This window comes from Cololabis saira, chromosome 2 (assembly GCF_033807715.1).
Source record: "Cololabis saira isolate AMF1-May2022 chromosome 2, fColSai1.1, whole genome shotgun sequence".
In the NCBI taxonomy this organism is placed as follows: Eukaryota; Metazoa; Chordata; class Actinopteri; order Beloniformes; family Belonidae; genus Cololabis; species Cololabis saira.
Window position 1 is genome coordinate 28,764,652 of NC_084588.1, and position 18,686 is coordinate 28,783,337.

General features: G+C 40.0%; 1 protein-coding gene across 4 annotated transcripts in view; it reads left to right on the plus strand.

Annotated features, from left to right (window-relative positions):
* Positions 1-18,518, plus strand: part of dagla (diacylglycerol lipase, alpha) — a 56,140-nt gene extending 37,622 nt beyond the window's left edge. For 2 of the 4 annotated variants that reach the window (XM_061742615.1, XM_061742625.1), the window contains exons 12-21: positions 351-428; positions 594-674; positions 912-1,054; positions 1,472-1,540; positions 1,624-1,696; positions 9,149-9,357; positions 9,790-9,916; positions 13,882-14,048; positions 14,295-14,312; positions 15,033-18,518. In XM_061742615.1, the coding sequence (XP_061598599.1) occupies positions 351-428; positions 594-674; positions 912-1,054; positions 1,472-1,540; positions 1,624-1,696; positions 9,149-9,357; positions 9,790-9,916; positions 13,882-14,048; positions 14,295-14,312; positions 15,033-16,098 (2,031 nt within the window). In that variant the 3' untranslated portion in view covers positions 16,099-18,518. The remainder of the gene's footprint in view (positions 1-350; positions 429-593; positions 675-911; positions 1,055-1,471; positions 1,541-1,623; positions 1,697-9,148; positions 9,358-9,789; positions 9,917-13,881; positions 14,049-14,294; positions 14,313-15,032) is intronic. The other 2 variants (XM_061742633.1, XM_061742641.1) reach the window with 1 other exon arrangement.
* The last annotated feature ends 168 nt before the right edge of the window (positions 18,519-18,686 follow it).

An 18,686-nucleotide genomic window follows, 5' to 3' on the forward strand; every position in this document is an offset into this window, starting at 1 on the left:
GGGAGGGAACTGGAATATCCAGAGAAAACCCTTGCAAAACCAGGGAGTCCATGCAAAGTCGAACCAGGGACCTCCTTGCTGTGGAGAAACAGTGCTAACCACCAAACCACAGAACAATTAATTTAATATAAAGCTAAAATTAGTCTCTCTGCATGCACTCCACATCAGCCTACACCATTCTCTCATGGTCTTGTACTCCCTGTTACAGTCAAAAAATGATTACATAATGAGAGATTTGGATAAATGGGGTGTTTAATTTCTTTGTCATTATTTAGACGATCCTTTGCTTTCAATTGTTCCTTGCTTTCTTTCATCTTTGTACGATTCTTAATTTGTCTCATGTGTCTCAGGATGCCTTGACTGATCTGACCGGGGACTCTGAACGTTTGCCTGTAGAAGAGCAGCATGGGACCTGGCTCGGCCACAAGGTCAGACACTCTCCTACAAAAACATGTGACATGCACTACGGACATTTCTCAGAATCATTTCTATGAACATTTTAATAAGGGATTAATGACACAGACCTCCTGTCCGCATTTCTGTGCCTCTTGCTGGTCTCTCTCTCTCTACTTCCTCCTTTTTTTTCTATCAAGGGAATGGTTTACTCAGCTGAATACATTAAGAAGAAACTGGAGCAGGAAATGATCTTGTCACAAGCTTTTGGAAGAGACTTGGTATGTGACTCAGTATACTGAGTAAAGGATGACTATCTTGCTAACAATGCTGTTTTTAAAATGTACCTTGGCATCACCATAGTGTTTTATTCAATGCAACACGAGATGTATCATATTAATTGTATTCATATTATCTGAATGCTGGTGTAAGAAACAATTCTTTCACAAACACCTGTGGAGGCAAGTTAAACAAACATGTGCTGTTGTGAATGTAATGGCTCTGGCTGGCCCTTACAGAGTAAAGGCACCATGCATTACGGACTGGTGATAGTCGGGCATTCACTTGGAGCGGGCACAGCTGCTATTCTGTCCTTCCTGCTTAGACCTAGGTACCCAACACTTCACTGCTACTCTTACTCTCCACCTGGTGGCCTTCTTAGGTAAGTCAGTCTGAATGGGAAATGATCATACTTCATGTTTTAGTTCACATTTCAGGAAGTTATTAAATGCCAGTTTGACTCAGAAGTGCCTTGTGTATGATAGTAAATCCTATACAGGTTCTGCTGTCAGAGATTATATACCCTGATTGCCCCATATAAATGCGGAGCCTGGGTTTATAATTGTTGATAAAGACATTCAAAAGTACACAGTGTAATAATATCTAGAGTAATTGTGGCAGGTAGAAAGACGATACATAGAAAGTGCCTTTTAGAAACGGTGGAGTTAATTTATGAAATGTGATTTGGAAATGTTTGCGGACGGACAATATATTTTTCAACCATCCCCCACCCATTAATGTGTCCATGTTTCTTAATAGTCATCCTTTTCTAAATTAATTTTGTCTTTTGTTTACCCAGTGAGGATGCCATGGAGTACTCCAAGGAGTTTGTCACATCTGTGGTATTAGGAAAAGACCTGGTACCAAGGTATCTCTTTTGCCATATCTAATACGATGTGTGCAGTTTGGTCTTTCTGCAGCATTACCACAATAGCCTCTGGTCTCTCATAGGCTTGGCCTGTCACAACTTGAGGGATTCCGACGACATCTTCTGGAAGTCTTACAGAAAAGTAACAAGCCAAAGGTAATTTAAATCCTACAACGTATGTGGGATATCAATGGATGATAAACAGTTGTCTGATTGAAGATTTGTTTGTATCACTCAAAGTCAACAGGGTTACCCATGTAGCTCTACAACTCCACATTTTGGAGTTCATGGAAATCCAACTAGATTGGACCTCGAGGCACAGAGTACGCCAGAAATGCAACACTCAAATTAACAGTGTTGCAGAGCAGCAGTTTTATTAATCCTCAGAGCAACTGTACAAAGGAATCAAAGAAGTAGCGTCATTAAATAAACAAACATCACTTTCCAAACATCCTAATCCATAGTTTTATCTGCAATTATTAGCTGCATCATTTAGTTATTTTTTTTTTTTTATAAGCATCTGACACAGAAAAAAAAGTCAAAGTGTCTAAGCTATGTCTGAAGCTTCTGTTCATTTGCTCAGAAAACATACAATGATGGGATTAGGGCTGGGCGATATGGACCAAAAGTCATATCTCGATATTTTCTAGCTAAATGGCGATACTCGATATATATCTCGATATTTTTTCTGTGCCTTAATTGGGGTTTCCCCCAAAGCATTATAGCATAGCATCTCTGTTAGCTTCATTTTTTTCTGAGACAAACCCTTAAAAAAAAAAAACAGTCAGTTTTAATACAAAGCCTCGTGCCAAATGTCACACAGGTACCTTTATTAAAAGAGGTCTGCACAATATCAAAATGTATAAAACAAATGAAATAGGGGGCGCTAGAGAGCCCGAACTGGATGGCTGCTTAGTGTGAAGGCTCCACTTAACTTCGCACATAAAACCACCCCAAACTTTTGCAAACCTGACCAACTATAGGTTACAGACTATGCCAAAACCCTCAGCAGCCAAGGAGTGCGATATTTTTGCAAAAGCTCGCAAAACGAACTCACGAAGCGCGAAGACAACACTGCCGGCCGAGGACGACGGAGCTAACATGGCTAACGTAGCCGACGTGCTGACGGAGCTGAGAGCGCTCCGCTCTGAGTTCGGCTCTAAGTTGGATGGGATAAACGGCCAACTGGGGGAACTGAAGAGCTCCATGCTGGTGCTGGAGAACAACCTGGGTGAAATCAAACGAGAGGTAACGGCTAATGAAAAACGTGTCGGGGAGGCAGAGGCTCGCATAGCCGAGACGGAGGAAAGGCTGGACAAGACCGAGACGGCGCTGGCTGCGGCAACGAGACGACTCGCTCACCTGGAGGAGAAGACAGAGGATCTGGAGAACCGTGGGAGGAGGAAAAATATTCGGCTGTTTGGTCTTAAGGAGGGAGCTGAGGGTAAGCGTCCTCTTTTTGACTTTATAAATGACATGCTACCCCGGTGGCTGGGCACCGAGCCTGATAGATCATTCATACTGGAAAGAGCCCACCGCACGCTGGCCCCAGCAAATCCCAACGTCAACAGAGCCGTCCTCATTCGGTTCCTCAAGTACCAGGACAGGGAGTTCGTTCTGCGCTCCACGAAGCAGCGGGACATCACACATGACGGATCAAAGCTCGCATTCGCGCAGGATTTCTCGGCAGAAACGATGCGACAGAGACGGGAGTTCAACGCTGTCAAGAAGCTGTTTATTGACATGGGAGCCTTTCGAGGATTTCATCTCCAGCCGTGCAAGCTGAGGGTGCTGCACGGCGGGAGGATTCGCCTTTTTTCCTCTCCACAAGAAGCTGAGGAATTTTACCGCAGCATCACGGCTGGAAAAGCCGCACATGGCCAGGTTTGAACTGCCTTTAATACATGGAATGGGGTGAGTGCACTAGCCTGCGTGCATAAACATAGGACCACCATCTGACTTTTTCAGGCTTAGCTGCCACTTAAGCTGATTTGCTCGGCATTGGTTTACATGGACAATAAATAGCAGGTACACATTGGTTGTTGTCAAGTCGTCGATGTAACATTTTATTTTTGAACACTAACAGTGCCTGTATCGACTGACATCTTGGTTTATTATTATTACTTATTGGTTTGGTAAGCAGAGGAGTGGGTAATGGAGCGGTGAAGGGGCGTGGATAACAGGTGGCTGGGCTCCGGGTTTTTTTTTTTTTTTTTTTTTTTTTTTTTTTTTTTTTTTTTTTATATTATTAGACAAATAAAAATAAGCTTTGAGTTGTCTTGAAAACAAAAGAATAGAATAGGGGAAAGCGTTGAGGGCTAGACACCCTGTTCTTATGATTTAAATCAGCACACATTTATTCTTATTTATTTATTTATTTTTATTCTTTTATTTATTTATTTTAATATTTATATATATGTATGTATATATATATATATATATATATATATATATATATATATATATATATATGTATGTGTGTGTATATATATATATATATTTATTTATTTTTTATTTAATTTTTTAATTTTTTTTTTTTTTTTTTTTTTTTTAATATATATATACATATGTGTGCGTATATATATCTGTTTTTGTGCGGGACGGATTGAATTGGGGACGACCCCACTCGGTTATCTTACTGGTGACCCCTGATTTAGTCTGGTCCTTGTGGTAAGCACAACCTGAACACTAGACAGCACCTGCCAAACTGATGCCCACTTTGACATGCCCCTCCTCATTTATTTTATTCCTTTTTTTCTTTTACCTGCATTTTTTCTTTACAAGAGCATAGTACTACCTAGGAAAGCTAAGCTTATCCTTTTTTACTTTTAGCCTATTTCTTTTTTCTGTTTTTTCTGCACAAAGGCATTTTTTCCGTTTTTTACAAACAAATTGTGCGTTGTTGGAAGCTAATCGCTACCTGCCTGACAAGTTAAGGGTGTTACTTGTTGTTATAGGGTTGCCTTGTCGTTTGGGGACTAGGCTAGGGTTGTGGGTGGGGAGGGTGGGGGGGGTAGAGGGGGGCCCCTTATACTCTACCTGTGTTTTTTTTTCCTTTAACAGTATGTTAGTTTTTTATTATTTGTCTTTTTGTTTTACCATGGTCAAGCACGGTCAAGATATTATGCCAATCTTAGTATGTCTAGCACGCTTAACGTAATTACGTTTAATGTCAGAGGCCTTGGTCACCCAATTAAGCGGAAAAGAGTTCTTACATTTTTGAAAAAGGAAAAAATAGCAGTGGCCTTTCTACAAGAAACGCATCTGTCCAATGAGGAGCACAAAAAACTTAAGAGAGACTGGGTTGGGCAGGTATATTTCTCTAGCTTCACTAGCAATAAAAGAGGAACGGCAATACTGATTCACAAAAATCTGCCTTTCATTTTTAAAGATCAACATACCGACTACGAGGGTAGGCATATACTAATCCGAGGGATGCTATATGGGCGAGAACTAACACTGCTTAACATCTACGCACCTAATGAAGATCGCCCTAAATTCATGTTAGATATGATCACCTTATTTAACCAATATAACACAGACTTTGGAATGATCTCTGGAGACTTCAACTGCTGTATGGACGGTAATCTGGATAAATCCTCACCCACATTGTCCAATCCTAATGCATCAAAGACTTTGAGGTTAGCCTCGAATGATGTAGGTCTTGTTGATGTGTGGAGGGAACTTAACCCCACAGTGAAAGATTACACTTTCTATTCGGCTAGGCACAAATCATATTCTCGATTAGACTTTTTTCTTTTACCCCAGGAACATCTCTCATCTGTGATTTCGTGTAATATAGGGCCCATTCTTATATCAGATCACTCTCCAGTCCATCTTAAGCTATCCCTCCCTCAACAGATGCACCAGACTAAACATTGGAGATTTAACTCTTCACTTCTCACAAGTATCGAAGCCTGCAATAATATTAGAAGGTGGCTGGAACAGTACAGACAGGACAACGCAGCCTCCCCTGTTTCTTCAGCAATAATGTGGGATGCAGCTAAAGCTGTAATCAGGGGTCAACTGATCTCTTACACATCTGCAAAGAAAAGAACTATCGTTCAACGAACAGAACAACTTAAGAAGGAGTTAATCAATCTAGAACAATCCCACAAACAATCGCCTACGGATGAAAATATGAAGAAACTAAATGCAGTCAGAACTAGTCTTAATCTCGTCCAAACTGAACATGTTAAAAAACTCATGTTCTTCACTAGACAGCGATATCACGAATACGGTAATAAGCCCAGCAGGCTTCTAGCCTATCAACTTAAAAAAGAACGCGCGGACAGAACAATAAAATGCATACGTAATGCGACAGGCCAATTGAAATATGATACACAAACAATACAGTCCTCATTTTTTGACTTTTATAAACAGCTTTACACGTCAGAGAATCCTTCCGAAACGGACATCCATGCATTCCTGGATGATTTATCTTTATCCTCTATCTCGGAGGGCGAGAAGGAACAGCTGAGTGCTCCATTCACCTCAGATGAGGTGCTACACGCAATTAAGTCAATGCCATCCGGAAAGACTCCAGGTTTGGATGGATATTCGGTAGAGTTCTATAAGGCCTTCTGGCCGCAAATTGAGCCCCTTTTTATGCCCATGCTCACAGATTTTTTTGAAAATGGAACCCTTCCTGAATCCATGAAGACAGCGATAATTACACTAATACATAAGAAGGACAAAGACATTGCTGAATGCACCTCATTTCGCCCAATTTCGCTACTTCCAGTTGACTTTAAGATAATATCGAAATTAATTGCACACAGGCTTGAGGACCTCTTACCCAAAATCATCAAGGCTGACCAATCTGGCTTCGTGAAGGCACGCTACGCCTCTGACAATATTCGGAGGTTACTTAATGTGATTGACCACTCGGCCCTATACAACAAACCAGCCCTACTGGTATCACTTGATGCGGAAAAAGCGTTTGATAGGGTCGAGTGGTCATATCTATTTGCCGTCCTGGAGAAATTTAATCTAGGTGAGAAGTGCATTGGGTGGATTAGGGCTATGTATAGCAACCCGCAAGCTCAAATATGTATTAACGGCACCCTCACTGAAAAATTCGGTTTATACAGAGGCTGTCGGCAGGGATGCCCTCTATCCCCGTTTTTATTCAACATGGCGATTGAACCACTAGCAGAAGCCGTACGGGCCAGTGAAAAGATTATCGGGATTGATATTGGGAAAACAAATAATATAATTTCACTGTATGCTGATGATATAATCTTATACCTGACCAAGCCGGAGAGATCGATCCCAGCCGTGTTAGACCTCATCACCAAATTTGGAATGATATCAGGCTATAAAATAAATCTGACAAAATCCAACGCTTTACTATTGAACTCCCAGTCTCTCACAAACTCAAGACCGTCTCACCTTTCACCTGGGCTCAGAATGGCTTTAAATATCTCGGTATAAATGTGCCTCCTAAACTCAAAGATCTTTATCAGGTAAATTTTGTCCCATTACTTAAAAAGATTAAGGACGAGTTAGAACATTGGAATATGCTCCCCATTTCATTTCTCGGGCGAATTAATGTAATTAAAATGAACATATTACCACGTTTCAGCTATTTATTTCAGTCACTGCCCTGCTATTTAAATAAATCGTTCTTTAAGTCCATAAATAAAATGCTGACCTCCTTTATCTGGAAAAACTCTTCTCCTAGGATAGCTTTTAAAACTCTAACAAAGTCCAGAGAAAAGGGTGGGCTGGGACTGCCAGATTTTCAGATGTACTACTGGGCTGCCCAGACGAAGGGCCTGATTGGTTGGGTACAAAAACGTGATAATGCTCACTGGATTGATATAGAAGAAGAACTCTGTCTCCCTACACCCATAACCTCGCTACCATTTATCAACGATATAAACACGCTAAACCTGGTAACAAGAACCTATGTAGTTTGTAACACTCTTAGGGCGTGGCAAGATGTGAAAAAGTTCTGTGGAGTCTCAGACAGAATCTCTGGGCTTGCCCCTTTATCGTTAAACCCAGATCTGCCACCATTGATTGGAAAATCCCTGTTTGCAAAGTGGAAGGAGAATGGTATATATCAGTTCCGACACCTGTTCACCAAAAGCACACTCAAATCCTTTCCAGATTTAAGATCAGAATTTGAAATCCCGAAACAAGATTTTTATAAATATTTGCAATTACGCCACTTAATTACCACTCTGAAAGGGGAGGGTCGACTATCTTTGGGGTTAACAGACCTAGAGGAGATCTTGGTGAACTCCAAATCATTAAAGGGTAAAATTTCTGTGATTTACAGTGTTCTGTTAGACCATCATAGCTCTTCTCTGACCTCACTCAAAAATATCTGGCAAAGGGACTTGGGATGTGACCTCAGTGAGGATCAGTGGGATAGTATGTGTCGGAATGTCTTTATTTCACTGTCTTGTAACAAGATAATTGAACAGAATTATAAATTTATGCACAGGATGTACTTTACGCCACTCCGTCTAAGTAAGATGTTTCCTAACTCATCCCCTAGATGTCATCGCTGCAAAGCATGCATAGGGTCAACTATGCACATCTTTTGGGAATGCAGACAATTACAGCACTTTTGGGAAGCTGTGCATGACTTAACTGTCAAGGTTGTACAGACCCCTCTAGACTGTACACCAATACGTTACCTTTTTGGTACAGAACTGGACAAGACACTGGACCCCACACACACGAAGAGGATTGCTATGATATCCTATATAGCAAAGAAATGCATCCTACTCAACTGGAACCAGCACAAACCCCCTACATTTAACCTGTTTAAACAAACCTTGAATGACACTTTGCGTTTGGAACAACGCACGTACACTCTAAAAAATAAGGGAGATGTTTTTCTCAGAATATGGCAACCGCTCATGGACCTCTGACATTCATCCGGCATGGCTGGCCATGCCAGGATTCTGTGTACATAAAGAGACACATATGCACTATGACCATGGTTTATTTGATTTGATTATTTATGTATTTGATTTACAAGTTGTCCTTTTACTTTGGGTAACCATTTCTTTTTTTTTTTTTTTAATTCTTATTGTCTTGATTTTGCTTTGTTGTTTTTGTCCTGTATGTCTTTAAAATGCTAAAAACAAATAAAAATATAATTGGAAAAAAAAAAAAAACAAATGAAATAAAAATAAACTGCCTGCATATATAGAATAAAAATGCTTCTTGAATAAAATAAAACAAATATCCCTTTCCTGCATAACAATTAAATTAAAATACACTGTGCAATTAATACAATGTAGACAGTAACAGGCAGACTTTTCCACTGAGGTTGACAGTTGTGCAAATAACAAAACATTTGTGCAAATCTCAAATAAAACATTCAAGTCAATTTGACACAAAATAAGCTATATCAAAATCATTAAAAAAAAAATGTAAAAAAAAAAAAAAAGCTCTGTATTTTGTATTGTAAATTATTATTTTTTTTTTTAAATCGATATAAACGATATTGTCTCGTACCATATCGTGTTTGAAAATATATCGATATATATTGAAATCCCGATATATCGCCCAGCCCTAGATGGGATTCTAAAAATACATGTGGTTGTTAAGCTATGTAACAACAGTACATTTTCTTGGCAACAGTGGAGGATAATCGCGGGAGGCACCAAATGCATCCCCAAATCAGAGCTTCCAGTAGAGGATGATGATCCTCAGTCACAGCCGGCAGCACCGCCCAGCAGTCGCTTGTGGCTACACCCCAGTGACCTCAGTATTGCCCTGTCAGCCTCCACCCCCCTCTACCCTCCTGGCAGGATCATCCACGTGGTGCACAACCATCCACCTGAGACATGGTGAGAAAACATCTTTGAAAGCTGTGGGTGTATTCAAGTAATACTAAAAGATCCCATTTTACTGTTTTTGGGCTCAGACTATACAGATTAGAATGTATTTTCATTATTTTTTTAAACTATTTAAATGTAAGAATTCTGGAAACATATAAACTGTATTGTTATCAGTCAATTTCACAAATGTTCTTGCAATTCCTGTGGTTAAAATGTCTCCTTAGTCACAACTCCTGCTATTGTTTTACAAATAAACTGTAAAAGTTCACCTTGAGTTGCTATGCAGTTAATCTCACCACTTTGCTTTGACTTATTGATCTATTTTTGTGTCTGCTCCTTGCAGCTAGCTTCTTCCTCGTGTCGTGTTGTGTTGTGTGGTGCGATGTGTTGACAGCATTCTTCAACATGACAAACTGTGACTCCCTCTGTCTCCCTCTGTAGCTGTAGCCAGGAAGAGCCGACCTACTCGGCGCTGTGGGGAGACAACAAGGCCTTCAACGAGGTCATCATATCTCCGGCCATGCTGAACGAGCACATGCCACACATGGTGATGGAGGGCCTAAACAAGGTCTGATCTTTATGTTTATGTGCATGCAGTTGTTTATTTTTTCTTAAACGGGTGCATTCTAGATAGCAAAGAATCTGCTTCTCAGTCCTTGAAAATAATACATTGTTATTCAGCATTTTTGATTACAGCTAAAGACCAGTGGCAGAATATTTTTTGTGCAATATTTGGTTTACAATTTGCCAAAGTGAAGATTTTGCAGAGTTGGGAATGTTACAGTTCAACAGGTCATAATTGTGGCCTGCTGTAATGAATACTGTGGTTTTAGTAATGATAACCATCAGCACAAGAGGCTGATCAGTTTTAGCTTAAGAAAAAACAACAACAATAAAAAACTAGAATTCGTCATGTTGAATTATAAGTTGCTCCAAATTTTGTTTTATACTTTGTAGAATAGATTAAATGCTTTGAAATCTTCAAAATACTTTGGTGTCCACTTATTGGGCTATCTCCTCATATAGATGTTGTATTGAATACTTTTTTTTAAGTTCTCTAGTTCTCTAGGTGTCATTATCAACAAATGATTCAAACCCTGCACAACCCTTTTCCACATACATTGAAACAATCACTCAGTTGAAGATAAATAATCTTTCTGGTTTTTACATCTGCCAATCCCATGACTGAATGCTGAAGCAATAAAATGTTTTCTACAAATGTTTCAATCCCAGTTGCAGTTATGGCCTTATTAAGTGTTTTGAAATATAGTGGTTATGGGCCTAAACCCGATGGTAAATTTATGCATGTGACATCATTACCCTGTTTTCTCCGCGTTGTCTTAAAGCATGGCAACCGTTCACAGCTGGTTTATGGTTTTCTCTGGTTTTTCTAGGACACTGAACATCTGATTTGATAACGGTGTGTTAACATGTATGTCTGCATGCGAAGGATCTCCTTCTGGGGTTGCACCTTTTTTTTTTGTGCCTGCAGAGTTCCTGTCTATATAAATTGTATTTTTATTTTTTACTCATCCTTGTTTCTCTTTTTGTCACTCAGCCCTGTTCCTCTGAGTGGATGTTTTAAAAGTTGTACTTAGTTTGTAGTGTGATGCTTTTGGTGTTTCTGCAGGTATTGGAACCATTTTGTCCCCTGCCTGAGCAGGAAAATTTGGAACCAGAGGAACTGGGAGTTGATCAGCCAACCTGCAGCACCACTGTGTTTACCTCAGAAAGAGAGTTAAACCCCTGTCTTGCTCCTTCTGATTCCTCCCCTACCACCCACAAATACCGGTCTTGCAGTACCTCCCTTGCAGAGACTGGTTCAGTCCCTCTGACTACAGTTGCTTCTTCCTCTTTTCCAGATCCAGAGTCTCTTCCTCCTGTATCAGACTCCACCTTTGCCTCTCAGCCAAACATGGTGCCTGTTCCTCCATCTTCTAACATTCCTTGCAGTCCTCTCTCCAGAGCACTTCCAGCTAATAATGATTCATGCATTCAACCTAATATCCAGTCAAACCAACCCATTTGTTACCCTTCTGAAGATGTTATTGCTACATCTCTTTCCGAAGTCCTATCTGATGAGTCTCAAAATATTAAAATGGAAAGTCTTGCGCTCAAGATATCAGCATCTCATGCCTTCCCCAAAAATGATGAGGATTGTAGTTTACAAGAACCAAATGGCCTTCCTGATTCTAATGCTTAAACTATTTCACACTCAGTATCAGACTTGCTGTCCACTAGCCTGTGTTTACAATACAGCTAACAGTCTGCATGTCAGTATAATTGTTATTTTGCACACTGTGACTAATCTACCAAGAAAATAACATAAAGTCACCTCGGTGAAGTTTAAAGGCAGGAAAGATTTTCCCGAATTAATGCCAGAACTTTAAGGCACCCTCCCGTTTCCTCCACTAAAAGATGCCATTAAAGACTGTGATGTAAAGCAGCTCAACTATTATAGCAGCTGACAAAAACTGGTGAGAGAAAGAAAGCTTTTCTGTTCCAAATGGCATGAATTTCCCTTTCCATTTACACATGACCCATTAGGTAGACACATCAAGTATGGGACACTTCACCAGAGGCAGTTAACTGGGGAGATTGAAATGAAAAATGTATGAAGCTTTGACAGAGCAAGTTCAGGTAATGAATGTGCATACAAAACCACAAGGCAATGTAGTAAAATTTGGATTACATCATAATGTAATGGTGACGGTAGAGCAGGATGTAATCAGTCTAGGCGTTGCAGTCAAAAGTATTTTTTAAGAACCCTGCACAGCCACAAACCACCTGTTCTCTTTTTCCTCTGAGTAAACTTCATTGTCCAGCATCCTTCATCTTTGCTTTAGCTTCCTACCCAGTCCTTTCTTGGTCACAGTATATTGGTCAAGTACTTTGGCATGAACTTTGTAACCCTATTTCTCAACCATACAAGTTTTCTTTGTATTCTCAAAGTTTCCATAGTAACTTAATTTCTTCCACATTAACTGCTTACTTCCTTCTTGGCTGGGTTTTTCGGTTGCCACAGCTCTTCACTTTGGATTGCAATTCCCTTGTTACTTTTCCAAAGCCCAGAATCAGGAATTTCCTCTGTTTATAATTTCTTAAAGACTGTGCCAATGACTCATCAGGGGCTCATGAAGTAACAAAGGGAACAAATGTGTAAATATTGCATACTGGGTTCTGCTCTGCTGTGATATTGGTCACCACAATATCTAAAAAATTGTATGCAAATTTAATCTAACAAACCTTATTAATTTAATGGAGATGTCTGCTATATAAAAGATTGTGAAAACGGGAAAATGTTATTTGTGTCCTCACTTCATAGTATTTATCATTATTTGGATCCATGTCGAATGGGATTGTTGTACATTACATATTATATTATGATTACTATGTGGGTTTGTTTGTTTTTTCCATCATTTGTCATTACCTCCAAGTGCCACATTTTATGTTGTTAAATAATGATAAATATTTGCTGTAATTTATAACTTGCAGTAGACATGTCTACATGTGTCATTGGTCACAATCAGTAACATATTGACAACATATTTGTGATCCTAACATCCTGCATAAACTCAGATAATAAAAATAATTTGTTTTAATGAAATATTAACTCACTAAACCTGTTCTTTAAATATCAGTATTTGTTCTCCATTTTCCTGTCAGTTTAATTCTTCCATACCATTGTTATATGTATGTATATTAATGTTTGCATGTTCATATCCTCACTCTTCCATTTACTTTTATGATTCATTAAAGTTAACCAAATATTTGTGATTGTGTGCTGATGTGAATGTGAACTGGTAAAGTGATATAAAACACCTTTTGATATTTTACAGAGCTTAGAGATATGTTAAATCTTCTTCTAAACACAAAGAATTGTGTGTTCTTATAATAGGGGTGATGTAGGTTTTGCCTAGTTCCTGTTCGAGTATTACGACTGTTCAGTGGGTGTTTTGATATCTATTATCAAAACACCCTCTAAACTCACCTTGACATATCACCTACATTTAACTGAACGTCACTGCTTTTTTACCACTTTTATTAATGGCTGCTGTCACATGTACTGTTGTGTATATTAATAGTGTTTACTAAATCTAATGCATCGCAGACTTTCTCAGAGTGATCCAAACATATTAGACATTGAAGATGTTTCATATATTGCTATCCTTCATTATAAATAACATCACTGTTTGATGGATGAAAATGGTGTGCTGATGACACATTCCCAGACTAATTATGACCCCTAGATTGAATAAGTCTTGCTTTGTTTTTTGTTGGGGTTTTTTTGTTGTTTTTTTTTTAAACTTATAAAATCATATTTTCTTCATGTCCATGATTTTTTTTCTTTTCAGTACATTTACATGCCCACATGGGAAGGGCGGTTTTAGAAGACTTAATTTCAATTTTATGCAAATATGATGATTTTGATGTGGATTCTCAATCCAGGTGCCCATCCTCCCTACCCTCAAGCTCTGCTCCCATGTATCTCTGAAGTCATGTGCCTGTGTATACATTTGTGCCTTTTGACAGGTCCTGGAGAACTACAATAAAGGGAAAACTGCTCTGCTCTCTGCAGCAAAGATCATGGTGAGCCCAACAGAAGTGGACTTAAACCCAGAGACCATGTTTGTGGATACGTCAACAGCCTCTCGGCAGCCGTCGCCTGCACCCCACCACCGCAGGAACAGTAGTGTTCGGTTAGTACACCATGCACTGCTGTGGGCGTGTTTGGGCCTCAAAGAATATAAGAAACAGATGGACCCTCTGTACCTTCAGTTTTTTACTCTAACATGGTGTGTGATTATGTAAACCCTAACCTTAACTGTAGGTGTGAACCTTAACTATTTAGTGCTAGAAGATTGACTACTGCTACTAACCAATAATTTATTGTTTTCTCAAAATCATCATTTCTGTCTGTCCTTTTTTGAAAAAATAAAAAAAAGACAAAAACCATTGTTACGGTAAGCAAAGCATGCCAGTCCTAATTTTGCATTATATGCTCCCTTCTCTCATGCACGCCTGCACGCTGTCTACCCACAGAGCACTTGTTACGTATGCTAGCATTTGATTCCCACCTCACCCTCTCTGGTTTAGTCCTTGGCCAAAGTCAGTGTGAGCTCCTGGTAGTTATAGTTAAATGATGATGGTACTTTTCCAATGGTAGATGATGGTACAAGAGTACAAATCCACTACAAGGTCACACTGTTTGGGTTCCCCTCATTATGCTAACGTGTTTCCTTGCTTCCCTCTCTCCAAGGGAGGATTTAAGATCTGAGGAAGGCTGCACTTGAATTTCCTCCCTCCAAGCTCATCCAAAAGCCTCCTCATCCTCTTTTTTTAATTTGCATTTTAGGGATTAGAGTAGAAGATACTGATTGGGTAGAGGGTAAAAGTTTAAGGTCATGGTAGGAGAGAGGCATGAGGAAGCATAAGTTAGCAAAATGATTAACCCCCCTGGAACCCAAGTCCCCCTTTTCTACCCATTCTTCCATCTATGTGATATATTGTAGACTACACTGTGTGTAGAATCTAAATATAGTCTCAATACTAACACGCACATGTTATCCTCCTTGAACCCTTTATAACTTTTAACTATTTATCATGTGTCCCCATTGTTTTGATCTTTCTCTCCCCTACTTTCCCTGCCATTACTCTCCAACCCATTACTTTCTCTCCTCTAGCTCATGTGCACAGTCTGAAATATCCCTTGATGGTTTCTCGGAGTGCCCTCCTCCGCCTGTGCCAGTAGTATTGCGCGGAGCACGAGAGCGCCTGGCAGTGGAGCTGAGGGACCGCAAAGCACCACTGGCTGTTATGGAGAGCCTCTCTGACGCAGAGTCTCTCTATAGTCTGGATTCCCGACGCTCATCGGCTGCATTAAGGGGTTCACCGATGCTGAGTAGCTTACCATTCCCTTTGGATGCGCCAATACCAGAGGAAAACCCATCTCTTAGCTCTCGCACCGAACTACTGGCTGCAGACTGCCTCTGCCAAGATTCACCAGAGCACCTTGGTGAGGTTGGACCTTTCTTTACCCCGCTGGAGTGCAGATCCAACCCAGATTACCCCATGCAGCTTTCTCCTGCAACACCTCGCCTCGTCTCGGCTGAGCCTTTCAAGCCACCAGAGCCTAACGCCTCCCCAACAATGCTTCCTGATGGGGAACAGATTCCTGGTGTCTACAGCCCAGGAAGCACTCCTAACAGTCCCCTAAGCCCACAAATTGGCTCTAGACCCTTGGAGGGCAAAAAGGAGGACTGGGACCTAGAGACAGCAGAGAAACTGTTATGTTCAGAGACAACACCTGCAGCATCTACTCCTCCAGCCCAGATGTCCAATGGAAACCCTAGCCAGGCCGTCCTGGAGTTCGCCCAATACTTAGACTCTCTTTTCAGACTGGATGGCAGCAGCTCACCACCTCTGGAGCTGTCTGATGGGGAGTCGGAGTCAGGCCGAGGCTCCTTTGGGCACGGTGAGTGTCATGAAGACGACCAGCAGTTGGATGAAAAACAACTTCTGGCTAGAGCAACACTGGAACCTAACCTCGTCCCCAAGCCTCCACGCACTTTTGCTGGATCTGCAGACCCATCTTCAGGCATCTCTCTGTCACCCTCTTTCCCTCTCTCGTCGTCTGAGGAGCTCAACGACCTTTCCCCTAGTGAGAGTGGGCTGCCAGCCATAAACTCCCTTCAAGCATCTACCCCTTGCCACTTTCCTGAAGAGAGCACGCTATCATCAATGGTGTAGTATGCTCTGAAGGCTCCAGTGTCCCCTGTTCTAAGTTGAGAGGTGCGATAATCCAAATTAGAAAACATATCACAGTACAAGCATGCAGTGGAATGCAGTCACTCATCATAGAAACAGTGACACAACTTGTCAAACCAGCTTACAAACTATATCCATTCTTCAGGTGTCCCTGCTGTTTATAGCATTTTTACACTATTGCAATGACTAACAAAAAAATTACCTCTCTCTGCATGCCAGGGGGCTGTGCTGCTTTTGGGTGTATATAAACAACTGTAGCTTCACGACACCATTCCAAAACATTTTTGTCTCACCCACGTGGGGACGCATCCGCATTACGCTGGGTCCCTGACTTTACAGAATCTAAGGGAGAATAGTTAACTGAGCAGGGATTCAGAACATAACACTGTTGAAGAGGTTAGCATAGGCACATCGTCTGGAATGATGCAACGTACAACTTCCTGCATCTTCAGCAGCTCCAGAAACTTGGTAAAGCTTTTACTTTATTTAATTTTTTTTACATATGGAATGTGAAGCTGGTTGTATTTATTAATAAACAGAAGTGAGAAGACTTAAAGAAATGTTCCTCAGGTCTACAAAGAATTGACTAAGAAAGAATAAGTGTGTCATGTTGGTGAGAATACATGTGTCTTAAAACAATTAGTGATTGTGACAAAGTTAATACAGATGCCTATGGATGTTTTCAGTCTTGGTTACACTTTATAATGCATGAACACTTTCTTTTTTTAATTTATTCTTGAAAACAATTTATCACTAAGCCACTTATGTTGACATTTGGTTACCGTTGCACACATTATATTGCTAAGTTTACCCCTTTTTGCCAAAAAAAAATGCATTGTCTTGCCAAATGTATTTATGAGATGTACTTTTGTCTATGTATGGGGGAATATTGCTTTACTGAAACATAGGCTCCATTCATTTTCTTCTTCCTTGGCTATTCTTTCAGTCCCCATGTAGACTGTTACACAGCACTACCAAGGAAGTGATGCCATCCTGACAAACTGCCATAGCTTTTCTCTGAAGAACACGACCTCTGCACGTTGATTTTGAACAAATGGCAAACTTGCTAGTCGTCTCATAAATACTGTACATTTCTCTATGGAGAGCTCTTGGCAAAATATGCCCAGGTCTGCATGCTTTATGCATTTCGAAGTAGCATGGCTAGTAGAATAAATCTTGCCATCAAGCCACAGTAGATAAGCTCCTGTCATGTCCAGAAATAATCAACATATGTCAAGTCAAATTTAAAGGCAGTGAACCAGAAGCCCAGGTCACCAATAAGGACCAAACTGTGTCCCCTAAAGGTGTCCAAGGATGTCATTTCTCCTGTTCTCAAGGTGCTCTAAGTCATTTTAGATATTACAGTATTTGCTTCCCTTTAATCTGGTTTATGTCAGACATCCTTGAGGTTGGGCTTAATGAACAGATGGACTCAGACGTTATTCCACCTCTAAATACTGTATGTTGCATACAATCTTCCATATCTCTCTTGAGTGTGACACGTTACTCACAATTTGCATTATTTATTACAGTTAACGTTATCACTTTTACTGCTATATTTGATGGTATGTTTATCCTTATTGAAACAGGTTTTATGTCAGTGGTTTTTATTCTCAGTTTTTAGGAAAGTGTGGGGAACCTTTTATGACTTTATCCCAAATCTAAGAAGTTAAATATCTCAAAATAAAATTTCTGTCTGAATGGTCTTTTACATACTGCCATGTCATGGTGACAAAATGCTGTTTTTGTTTATTGTTTCTTTGTTCTTTTTCAAAAATGTGTCAAAAAATGTGAGATATGCTGTAGAATTGTGGCATTCTCACAAGTTGTTGCAAAGCCACCATTGAGCCTGGAGTAACCATAATGATCTGAACAGCCTCTCTAATTAGAGCTGGATTTGCTGTGGTTACTCACAGTGGACAGTTCCAGACAGTTTACAGTCTGACACCACTTAGATTGCGCTGCCAGTCCTGTTAGATACATTAGTGCTGGGCCAGAAATTTCCTACATGCAGTAGCTTTGCTTGCAGCTGGTCATACACTAAACGCCACTGAAAGAAAGCACCACATCTTTCCATTGTGATGTGTAAAGCACCGTCTCTTATGTGTAATTATTTATGCAAATGTCTTAAGAAAAAAAAAGATGAATTCCAATAGAGTCATGTAGAAAACAAATGTATAACAATAAGATGAATATATTAAAAGATATCAGTACTGACATGTTGAGAGAAAAAAAAGTTATTTCTTCAAACTATTGGCAGATTTGCAAATTGGTTTAGAGTGGAAGGAATTATTCAACTATGTCTTGTCCATGTTTACCTGGTTTGCTTCCCTTCCTGTCCCAGAATGAGAATGTATTTAATCCCCCTCCCTCGCCTGTAATGGAATAAACTACAAACTATACGAGAAAAAGAGGAGTTTGTGTCACAAGTCTTTCAGTATGTACAACTAATACTTTGTCTTTTAGGCTTGGTTATATTATTACATTTAAAAAAAGAGTCCAAATGTTTTATATGTTTTGAGTATCTTCATTAAGATGCTATTGTCACATGTAAACAAATTACTTTTGGT